Source organism: Necator americanus, chromosome II, assembly GCF_031761385.1.
Source record: "Necator americanus strain Aroian chromosome II, whole genome shotgun sequence".
NCBI lineage: Eukaryota > Metazoa > Nematoda > Chromadorea > Rhabditida > Ancylostomatidae > Necator > Necator americanus.
In genome coordinates this window covers 34,932,082-34,943,983 of record NC_087372.1, presented here as the reverse complement: position 1 = coordinate 34,943,983, position 11,902 = coordinate 34,932,082, and the positions used below count along the sequence as shown (strand labels likewise).

At 40.2% G+C, this 11,902-nt stretch overlaps 1 protein-coding gene across 2 annotated transcripts; it reads right to left on the bottom strand.

The window, feature by feature from the left end:
- Positions 1 to 135: 135 nt before the first annotated feature.
- RB195_020434 (uncharacterized protein) lies at positions 136 to 11,587 on the bottom strand (the record flags this gene model as incomplete). Of its 2 annotated transcripts, XM_064188722.1 has the most annotated exons (8): positions 136 to 189; positions 2,044 to 2,123; positions 3,552 to 3,697; positions 4,845 to 4,951; positions 7,803 to 7,883; positions 8,503 to 8,725; positions 9,880 to 10,001; positions 11,549 to 11,587. In XM_064188722.1, 8 exons carry the CDS (start codon positions 11,585 to 11,587, stop codon positions 136 to 138), a joined length of 852 nt encoding a protein of 283 aa, XP_064044603.1. The 2 variants fall into 2 exon arrangements, with proteins under 2 accessions (XP_064044603.1, XP_064044604.1); XM_064188723.1 differs by lacking the exons at positions 7,803 to 7,883; positions 8,503 to 8,725; positions 9,880 to 10,001; positions 11,549 to 11,587 and adding an exon at positions 6,229 to 6,363.
- Between the last annotated feature and the right edge of the window lie 315 nt (positions 11,588 to 11,902).

Here is an 11,902-nt window from a genome sequence, read left to right as displayed (position 1 = left end):
TTACGTATGATATGAAAAAATAAAGCTCATTACGTACACTAATGATTAGTAGAAAGGCTTTGAGAAATTGAATTTTTGGAAAAGAACCCAACACAGTGTGAATATCTTCAAACAAGTGCGACAACAAATCAGATCTCATTTCCAAGCAACTCGAAGTTGTTCAAAATATACGTTCGCTTCTTCGTTGGTCTGAAATTATTGGGATTTTTCTAGGAAATCTACAAATCGATGAATATCAAATACATATTTATCTTCCCCATGACTCCAGGCTGCAATGAGTAGCATTTTTAAGCTAAGGAAGAAATTTTGAGAAAAAATATGAATAGATGAGGATTTTAAAATGTTGATAGTTACCCACAATATATCATATGGTGCTTTTAGAAGATTTTCGAAGTTCCTCCTCAAAATCCGGTGCAGAAACACACGCTCTACCTTTGCTTGTAACACATATTCTACGTAAAGCGTCATAGCACTGCAGACTCGACGGCAGTCTGTACCATCAACGGTACATTGAGGTGAGGACACCAGTACAATCCGGTGGTGATTCACTCGCTTGGGAAAACGAGAGAGTCGGAGTGGTTTGCTGCTTTGTTTGCTGTCAACCAGCTAGTGTATACTTGTCCGACGCACGCTCTCTTCTGCTGTTTCTGAGATTCCGGATAAATGGTCTTTTCTGAGCTGCTTGAAGAAAAACTATTGTCCACACATACAAAGACAAGTTCAACGTTACTTTTTTCTCATTCCAAACTCTAAAACTAAAAACGAGTAGATGCTGAGTCGTTGTACTGCGGTAGTCCCGCACCGTAGTGTGGACAGGTCAAGGCGACAAGAACCTTGGCGCAGTTACGTAGGCGTCCTCGCTCGAAGCGGCACGGTGAAGCTACTGGCTGAGATTGAGGTGGGATCGCCGCGAACTGCAGCGAGTGGTGCTAGCGAAAATTCCGTCCTGATCCTAACCGCTAACCTCCAAACTTCACTACTGTCACCTACACTACTCGGGTCTACAAACCCACGAAAGTTGCTCGAGAATATTCGATTGAGATGAGCTTCAGTGCACCACCTTTACGACAACTTACGACGCCCTTCTCTACGTCGCACCTCTTCGCTTAACCTCCTCTGATTGTTCCATCCCTCGAAAGCTTCCTTGGTAAAGAAAATCTCCGGTAAGTCCTAGAGACAGTGCTCAGGAAGTCGCCGGCTTCCTTGATCCGTAGCCTAGCCAATGCTGAGAGAAGGGAATCGCTGACCTGCCCAGTAGGTGCATCAATGCAGTGACTAGCAACGGTGATTACATTGTTGATTGATTTTTATTGTGTTATGAATATGAAAATGAAGAGGAAAAGAATTGCAAAGTTTTCAAGATTTTTTCTCCAACCTAACACATGACAACATCAACATGAGTGTACGAAATGCAGATAAAGGCAACGTTTCATTAAATTGACAAAGTGTGGAAACTTTATAGAAAATATAGAGTTCGGACTGTAAACTATGAATGTGGTCGTGCGCCATCTCAACTTACCCTGATCATCCTGAAAACAGCATGTGAACGGTATTTTTCCTACAAGACACGTTAGAACGCTCTTCTGTACATGCTTCGGTCTCTCAGGAGGCCTATCCAGTTGGATATGCTGGAGAAGGGACCGGTACGCTTTAGTTGCAGAGTCTTGTGAGGAGACCTCTTTGAACTCCCACGTCCGCTCGCACGTGGACGCGGCGCACAAGGATGGTGCATTCTAACGCACCTCGTACGACGTAGGGGCGTTTCTCACGCTGTTTTTTTAAAGTACAATTATGTGGAATTGAGCGGGGCCACGATTGCGTTTGAAATCTACAACACAAACTCTATTTTTTCTATGAGGTCGCCACATTTCATATCTCGATTTCATGACGCGCTGCCTTTAAAGTTAGATTTTGTTTTTTTTAGTGAAGTTAACCTTAATGCTTGCAAGTAACTGAAGTCCCTCGACTGTTTTATGGGATCATTCTCAGTTTTTTTCAATTAAACGTAAAACCTTTGGAATAATTTGAAAACAAAAACCTTACTTTAATTTGTAGCTGATTCCCATCTAAACCAACAAGTTCTCGCTGACTAGCGCGTTTGGCTTCTGCCTTGGAGTAAAATACTGAAAAGTAACAGAGAAAAGTGAAAAAAAGAAAATAGCATCATTCGATTGATAATGTAGAGCAATAGCCAAGATTGTTAACAGTCTTTTATTAAGATTAATATTAATAATTAATATTAATATTATTGATGTTAATTCGCGATACGTTGCGCTAGATTGATCTATGCGATCAACTTAGCGCAACGTATTACGAATTCTAACAGTTACATTACCAATGTAGCGCGTAGACCAGGTTTTGGTAGCGTAGCGGGAATATGCTAGAGTGGTTGACTCGAATAAGAGCAATTTCTGCCTGCCGTTTATAATCGACGACTTGAGTAAAACTATAGGGGGTAGTCTGGTGGATGGCGATCTCATGGACCAAATGAGATATGTAAAAATACCTCCAACAATTCTCGAGAAACGATTATTTCAAAATAGAATGTGTGGTCGCTTCTGTAGTACTCCGGACTGTGTAATATGTCCTTTCGGGGAGGAAGGCGGCTGCATAGCTTCTGGAGTAGTCTATCTAATTTTGTGCAAAACATGTGGGGACCAATACGTCGGCGAAACAGGGCGACCACTTTGTGTTCGTATAAAACAATATCAAAAGGGGATGAAACAACTGAATGCAGCAACCCCCCTCGAAGCGGAACAATTTCATGAAAATGCTCATTTCTGTATTGCTAAAAATGCTCCTTTCTTTATTGCTGCCACGGTCTTATCGTACCCGAAATTTTGGAATGCAGAACTCAAGAAACTTTTTGGATAAATCCAAAAGGTCCAAGAATGAATAGAAAGGAAGAGTGCATAGTCACGATCAACGAATTGGCTCTGTATCAAGATCTTTGCAGGTTTTGATATACGGGTCATATGCGTATCAAATCCTAATTAGTATTAGCAGAACGATTCAACTATGCGGATTATCCGCTAACACAGTAACGCGGTTACTGAGGTAGGTACAACAACTTGGGCTCTTTTGGTTTTTGTTTCCTGATGTAAAATCTTGGGGGATGATGACTTGTTCTGGATGAGGCATCTGAGAAGATATATTGCAAATGTTCTTACTTTCCAGGCTCTGACGAAGGCAACAACGCCGAAACGTTAGCCGTAACAAAAGACAGTAAACAATCTTTGCTATTGCTTGACATTATCAATCGAATTCTCGCAGTCATAATGCCAAAATTCAAGGAAGGTCGAACTTTTGAGCTTTAGAAAATAGAACTATTCTAAGACGAATGCAGAATCTACGAAAATTTCCGTTCCGCTACAACTATTTCTCATACCGATGGAACACGGTTCAGTTACACGTGGTTGTACTCGACATCGATCGGCGGTTGCGAGAAGAACAAAAATTTTGTTGAGGACAAATATGTTCATTATATCGAATGGAATAAATGATTAGGTTTAGCAAATAAAGAAAAACAAATAAAAAAAAAGAACACATACCTTTTCTATATTGACGTTTAACAGCAGCATTAACTTTATCACTGCACAAATATAATATTAAAGGTGCAGTAGTTAGAGGTAGTGCCGCAGTAAGGTTAAATATAGCGCCGAAGATTTTTTCGAGGATAGGAATAGGATCGACTAGTCTGAAATTGCAGAATAAAATTTTTCCTAACATTGCAATCGATGAAAGATAAAAATAGGTATAACAAGGGCTGACAAAAGTGATTTCCGCGCTCCAGTCAGTATTAATGTTTGCTATTTAAAAAAAAAAACTTCAGAGAACTGCGCACTTCAGAAACAGAAAAAAAATTCAATGGATTCTTAATCGAAAGATTGACGCTAGGAGTTTTACGCTTCACAACAATCAGGGTAGGAATTCGTAAATCTATCTCACGTAACGATAAATGATTAACGCATCTGCGTTTGCCAAGAAAAACAAAATATTGTAAGCCAGACACGTGATGCGTTTCAACGACAATCGTTGGACCAATGACGCCCACTGGGTTCAACGTAGTGTTAAACGCACTACAGCAATAGTGCCTACTCGAAAGCCAGTCTTCTTTACAGAGTCCTTCAAAGAAAAATTTGATGCTTTTCGTGTTCGAAGGACTAAGCGACTCTGGCACTCGTTCGAAACAAGTGGAATATGGATTATTGGCGTCCGCCCAAGAGAATCGACGAACAACAGAAGTCAAGGTTATCAGGGTGATTACTTGTATTATATATTTAGATAAATTCGTGATAGACTTGTCTTTAAGGAGAAAAGCATTGACTTGGCACATTGGTTGGCCTCACAATTCATTTTAAAGTTACACGCACACTCATAAACAGCAAACGGTTCCTGCTTAAAGTCGCACGTGTAGACGCATCCTTATTGATTGGGATTGATCAGGGCGGTGCACCTTATCCCTCATCCTTAATTAAGCATTTATTGTACTATATTAGATCTATCCCTGCTTACTTTTATTGTTTTTTATTGTTACATATTTATTTTTGTTTAGTTTCATTAGAACTGTCGAAATCTGGAGCGTGGCCTGAGTCATGAATTTCTTTTCCCACTACGGCCGTACGGAAGCACGGAACGATAGTGTCTTCTGCCACTTTCACCGACAGACGATAACGACCTTGTGTTCATTGCAAAGAAAGATCAACATTGGCAAAAGGCGCACTTGCTTCGATTGAGGATCTTCCTAGTCTATGTCCATGAAATTAGCTTGAAAGCAAAATGATTCGTGAACAATCACAGAAAGACGGGAATTGTGTAAAATTAAATTTGTGAAATGGCCTTACCTGAATGCATTGGAGATTGTTATGGCAGTCAAACCGATAAGTGATTGCAACGCAATGAGGACGAAACCACGGTAAAGAGCTAACGCTGTCTCCGCATTTTCCCGAATCTGTAACCAATAGATACCATTTCAGGAGAAATCGTAATATCATATAACACAGTAGATAGACATCCTAGTAATGGAAATTTATATAAATAAACAAATAATAAATAAAAAAGGACGACTAAGGATAGACAGTATACACTTTACTTAAATATTAGCTGTAATTTTGGTAAAAGATAGATGACATAAGTAAGGAACAAAGTCAAGCTCTCATCACTCTGCTTGTAAACAGGATTGTTTTTCTTGTACCTATCTAAGACCTAAGACTTTTTCTTTTTACCTATAAAAAAATCCCTGGTCCGAATCTTAGAAGACAGCGGATGGTGGTTCAGATAAACAGCAAATAATGATGTCGCGACTCGCATCACTCCTCTCGATCAAGGTGGTCCGGGAGCATTTCCTTGCCGCGCGTGGTAGTGAAATGCGCGCGCTGTTACCAGCCAGCTGGCGCATAGGCGTGCTTTCTCCCGCAAAGATCCGCCCACTCGAGCCCAGGCAATAAAAGGCGCCGTTTTCACCAGCCTCTGTATGTTTCGTTTCTTCTTTGGTTTCGTAACAAAGTTGCCTTTGTTACATCGACCACTACAATATCTTCGCATTCGCCGTGTGTGCATGTTGTGGTATTGCCTTTATCGTGGATAGATGGGAGTAAGGCGCACGTATGAGACCTGCTGGAAAAGTGCAGTAGTATGGGAAAAAAACCAAGTAGAATGTAACCTAATATCGCTGTAAACCTTCATGGTACGTGGTTAGAGTTGATCCACACATATAATACTTCCCTTCCTCTAAATATGAATTCTCCTCCTATGGCAAGATATCGTGGTGTGCAGTACTAGAGAGGGCAATAAACATGTAACGATGCATTGCTGGAGCAGGAGCAGATACGCAAAGTGCAGATGGCCCAAGGCCAGAGACGGGAAGTATCTAGGACGCGTACATGGATAGTTGGAGCCGTACTCTGAACATCAGGAAACAGTAACCCCTAGTCTCCATCAAGTCGAACCTGTATCGCAAAGAATGACAATCTGGAGCGAAAACTGAAAGACTGAGTTGAGTTTGAAGCTTCTGCGAATATATAAATTACGAGGAATACCTCACTCACGTGGTTACTGAATTCAGAACTGAAAATGGTCAGTAAAAATTTAAGATTAAACGCCGAATAAACCACAGTTTCCTCTAACAATTTCAAAGGAAAATACTGCTGATGTGAAAGAAAGTCGTCGTCCAAAAGTTGTGGCATAGTCGGCTAATTTTCGAAATGGCAAAGCAGCATGGCAACTAACCGATCCTAACGATGGAACGCAAACGTAGATCAAACTCGTCTGTTTGAACAGTTCATCTCCCTTTTTCGTCAATTGCAAGCAGAGAGTAATAAATGGTACTGAGGTAGTCCTTATAAGAACAGCGCAAGTCCGCATTTGAAACACAAAAGCAAGATTCTTCCGTAAAATTTGACCAGCTTATTTGCAGCTTTATTTGTAGTAATATATTTCCATATTCTATTGGATGAATCGATATTCAGAGACGAAATAGGTAGTAAAAGGCTCAGGATGCTCATAAACGCATCAGCTAGCCCTTGTGATGACTTATAGAAACCATTCAAAACTGATTCATTTGAATCTGGTCATTTTACTTGACTGGTTTTTTCTTTCTATACTGTTGGGGTGGTTCTATTATTAGGAGATGTCGACAATCAGAAAACGTTAGCCTACAAAACATAATAAACGTTTTTACGAAAACAACCTGTAAGGCAGCGCAGTTTTATTCAATGAAAAGTGTCATGTTATTTGGACTACAATCAAGTAGTCATTAAGTATTGATTTTTGGAGAGCTATAAACGAGGTTGTTATTGATTAAGTTTATTGACTAATGTTTTGGCAAATCACCTAGTTCCCATCCCGAAATGGGTGATTCAGTTCGCAATTTAAAGGCATCACCACACGGATCTGAGGTGGTACGGATTTCAGGTGGATTATTCGTATACGAGATAGTAGATAATGGAGAGGGGGTGATTCCGTCCATTTCTTCCTAATTGCCGTAAAAAACGGCCCGGGCGATACTGCTTCGGGCGCTCTGGCGCACTATTTTTTACAAGCAGTTCGACTGGACCGCGCCAGCCTTGTGGACGAGCCGCATTTTCCGGGCCATTTTTTGCGGCAGTTAGGAAGAAATGGACGGAATCACCCCCTCCCCATTATCTACTATCCCATATAAGAATACTTGACCTGAAATCCGCACCACATCAGATTCGTGGGGTGATGAATTTAGGCAATAAGTCTTACAAAATATGTTGGTATTAGTTGATACATCTTCTTACTTTGTCTTCTTGAGCTTTGAGACTTAAAGATTCCAATTTGTTTGTCTTACACAACTAAAAAGTACAATTATTTTCTATTTCTCGAATTTCGCGTTGAATCGTTTGATATATCTCTATACGTGAACGAGGCTCCGTACAGAGGCAATAGCAAAGATGGCATGGACCTACGAGGCATGTTTCACACCTTATTAGACGATGAGAAATGCTGATAAACGATGCATGGGCGGTGCACAAAGGGAACGCAGCGCAATGATCTGTTGATGCTGCTAACTGCTGCGCAGCGCAATTAAAGATCATCGTTACTAGTCATATCCCCTAAGGATAAGCTGTCGCAGAAGCTGTAGGTACCCAACGATAGGCACCCGGAGGCGACTCTGATCCGCTTCCCTTGCACCTCACAGTTAGTTGATTGGTTTAGTCAAATGTTTGAAAACTGCATACTATACGGAATTTCAAGTAATGTAATTGTAAACTTGCAGAAATGTAAAAGATTAAGAAGGATGAACGGATAACAAGCCTGAATATCTTTCTTATATTTACCTGATATTCATGAGAAACATCCAGAGTTCCACGGCTATGACGCCAGAGCTTCATGTTCGTTCGTCTCACGTAAATCATAAGCTGAAAATATATGAAAAATAAAGAAAGGCGAATAAAAATGAAAATGAATCTTTATTGGTAACAGTAAGGTTGTCTAATAGACGAACAGCTGCTTTAATCACATCCCAGCAGCTTTTGAAACTATGCCCTTATATTTTTCTTGATAGAATGCTAAAAATTAAGAAACTCAATCTTTGCAGTAACATTTACCGTTATCGAGACGGCGTAGAATATTATGAACGTAACAGTAACCAGTATCGTTCTTTCCAAACTGCTGCCAGGAATGAGGACCACCAATACGATGCAAAAACACCACTAAAAGTTCCGAAAAAATAAGAAATAAATCTATTGAAAAATATCTAGGGGGTTTAGTAGCTTTAGAGCGTGAGTAGGGAACATTAAGACCTCATTTAGTGTTTTCATTTAGTGCTCACAAGCCTAGTAATCTATAAGTAAACAATGGTGCACTAAAATCTCAAAGGCAACAGAAATTGAAACTTTGTTTAAAAACAATTAGCGTGTTCCCTTGATGGGAAGGGCGAAACTTCACAAAAGTAGAGGTTTTGGAATAATTTGAAAAACTCAGCTACCCGCAATGTTAGAAAATAATGAATAAAATTAAGGTATCTACAAAACATACCATAATTAACAGAGAAAAAATAGCCAATTTGATATGTGTTTCCTTCTCATAGGTTCTCGAGCGTTTACTAGCTAATAGACGTTCGCATGCCAGGAGAAGGAGATGAAGACCATCTAAACGGTATTCATAACTGCCGAAACTTATGTTCACCCAGACAACTGCGACGCGTCCTCCGTTCCTCTTGTCCAACGTGAACTCGGTCCGCTCTTCTCTAACAGCGCGGCTGAATGCGCAATGCGGTTGTGCTGGTGATTAAAATTCTTAACGATTGGGCCTCTTGGAATTTTGAATCCGTTCAAAATGTTACTAGGAATTCTGTGACTGGTTGGTCAAGATTGAATTAGTGGTTATCACGCTAATCCAGGACTTTAGGAATTGTTGTGGTCATTAAAAAGTTATAGCATGGCCACTTTAAGTACATTTCTGGGATGGAACCAAAACTAGTTTTTTTTTGCTTACAACGGTTCTGTTTGCTCTTTCGTTAAATAAACACAAGCGTTGTTGAAAGATATTGCGGCAGTCTTGCTAGAAGTATCAGTACCATGCTTCAAGAATATTCGCACCTTATTTTACATCCATCTTCCTCTATAGTATCGAAGCTTTTCTCGCTTTTTTTTATCAGCAATTAACATAGAAAAGTGTAATAAGATTAATGTTATGTCAATAATAGAGGATGGGATCATCACACTGATAGGGATAAGAATCTTACGTCAGATCAGGGAAACATCCAGCCCTTGAGCCGTTATGCACATGCGTGTATCTAATTTCTGAAGGAATCATCTAGTAAAACTGATTAGAATAACGTCTGAAGGAGTGGACAGAGTACAATTGGGTGAAACAGTGCGCAAACAACTCCCCTCACTTGATTTTTCTGCTTTGTAGTGTTGGCATTCTACCTCGATTTTGTGTGATCCGTGTTACTGGTTTCCGACATCAACACGCTCATCTGATGTCGCAGGACCTGTTTTGCCCCACCAATCCACTTCTTCGTGCCGGCGCATCTAGCTGGTGGACCAGCAGGACACGCTAAGCCGTAGACCTTTTTACCTACTAGCGCACCAATCTGATGTTGTGGGACCAGCGTCACTCCATCCCTCTGGAGCTCACAGATCTATTCGATGCCGACGTAACATCGTAACTCTCTACTACTACTTTCTGCCGTGAAGGCAGAATCTGATAGCGTGCCCCCGCGCGCTCCATATTTTTGATTTCTAGCGTTCACATGTCGCTTCGACATCATGAGATCCACTTGAGCGCCTTCTGACGTCAACACGATCATTTGACGTCGTCGGAAATATCTTATCCCACCAATCTACTTTCAGGTGCGGTTTCTACCTGACGACTTGGACTCGTTCCACTGCTTTCCGGGAGCCATACCTAACTGGGCTGTCGAACTCGTCCCACTCTCTTCTTCTGCTTTCTGGTTCTTGCGTACCAATTCTGCCCCGTGGTAACCACCAAAGAAACAAAAGCACTCCATACACAATATAATGTAAATGCTGAAAAATGAAAACATTCAAGAAGAAGTAAGAAAAGGGTCTAGTCTTATGCTAGGATTAAACGCATAACAATCTCTCACATTTAATCTCTTTTTTTGTCGTGTTCAAGTACTTTTGAGACAAAAAAACAAAAAACAAACAAACCCACCATGCCAATTATGTTATTATTAGGTTGAGTCATAAATAACCTCCGTTTTGTTTTTTGTATTAATTGCGAAGTAGTGAGCTTCTCTACTAACTCGGGGAAACCCTCTTCCTCGTGGTTTGCCTTACACACGGGAACTTTTTCGAGCCGTGACTGCAGCACTTATTAAATTTCCAAAGCATCACGTGTGGTGTATTTTTGCCTGTATTTTTGATTCTTTATTTTCAAGCTGAACAAAGAAAAAAAGAACTGAGCGTAACGTGCGGAAAACTAGACTGCTGTCTAATGACTGATCGAAGTTCTGCCTGCGTAGCGATAACAAAAACCCTTTGTTTAGGTAACCCGATGTATGCGTAAACAATAACAATTACCAATAAAAAAATCATCCTGTACCTGGGCGGAAGTTAGTTATAACTCAGTCTAGTATGTAGCATGATAATATTGAAAAACCTTCAAAGGACACTAAAAAGGTCGAAAACACATAACTTTACTTTCACTAATGCCTTTGAGCTGGTGGCTGCTACTCCATTTGTCAATAAATATGAATTTCTATAAACACGAATGCACAAATTTTAATATTTTATTTTTTCTATGTTATTTTGTTCAAGTTATTAGAATATATCAAAGAATTAGACGTATTGGCATGAGTTTAGATTTTAATGAACATTTGTATGCGAAAGCATAAAACTGGAAATTATGTAGCTCTTGTGTCTAACATTATTGCGTGGGGGATTTCTCTTGGAATCTATGGAGTTTTGGATGTGGTGTACGAGTATCAGTATCAGTACGAGTATGTCATGACGCTTTGTTAGAATTGCGGTGGAAAACTGCTTCGAACCATTCTTCTTACGAGGCACGTTAGAACGGCCAACTCTTGCACACGCACCGCGTCCACTGGCGAGCGGACGACAATGAGCAGGATTACCCCAGCGTACCCCTATTTGATTAAAATAATTGAATATGGCGATAGGAAAATCGTCGCCTTAACAAAATTGACGTTCTGACGTGCCTCGTAGGAGAAAAGGCAGTTTCCCACGCCATTTTTTTAGGACAACTAGAGATAATTGACCGTGAACAGATTCATATTCGTACTCTTCACTCCGAGCCGTGTATTTGCTCGAGAGATTCTGTCAATTTCGTGGTATGCTGCCTTTAAAGAAAATCGGAGACGTTCTAATGCTTTCGTTCAAAAACCTCTCAATCTGAGATCAACGCAGCCTTTTGAATGGAGAGGAGCAGAGTAGACAGACAGTATACGTTCCGCGGGCGGACGCGTCACAGTTACCTGGTTGAAGGAAATTGGGGCCGACCACTCATTAACTCAATCGACAACAGATAATTCAAAGAAAAACTGATACGTCACGGTACCGGGAACAATCGTGAAGAAAAGCCTCTCACCTACGTAAATAGCAGCGTTTCGCACTCTACCTACCAACATCATCGACGGTGCACTCGCGTTATCACCAAGTAGTAGTCGTGTAAAATAATATAGGCGAATAACTGATGTCAGAAAACATGACAGTATAAAACTGTCAAAAACAATCACTAAATTCAGATGAAGTGAACGAATTCGTGAGAATATGATTAAAAATACTGTAGATATTAGGAATCCTTGAAAATGTAGTAGAACTTCGACAATACAGAATATAGTGTACATTGTGGTAATGGTTGAATTTGGAATTTCACGCAATGAATCGAGCATTTCCTAAAAAAATAATAAATAAACACAAATGAATCACGACTTACATAAAAATTA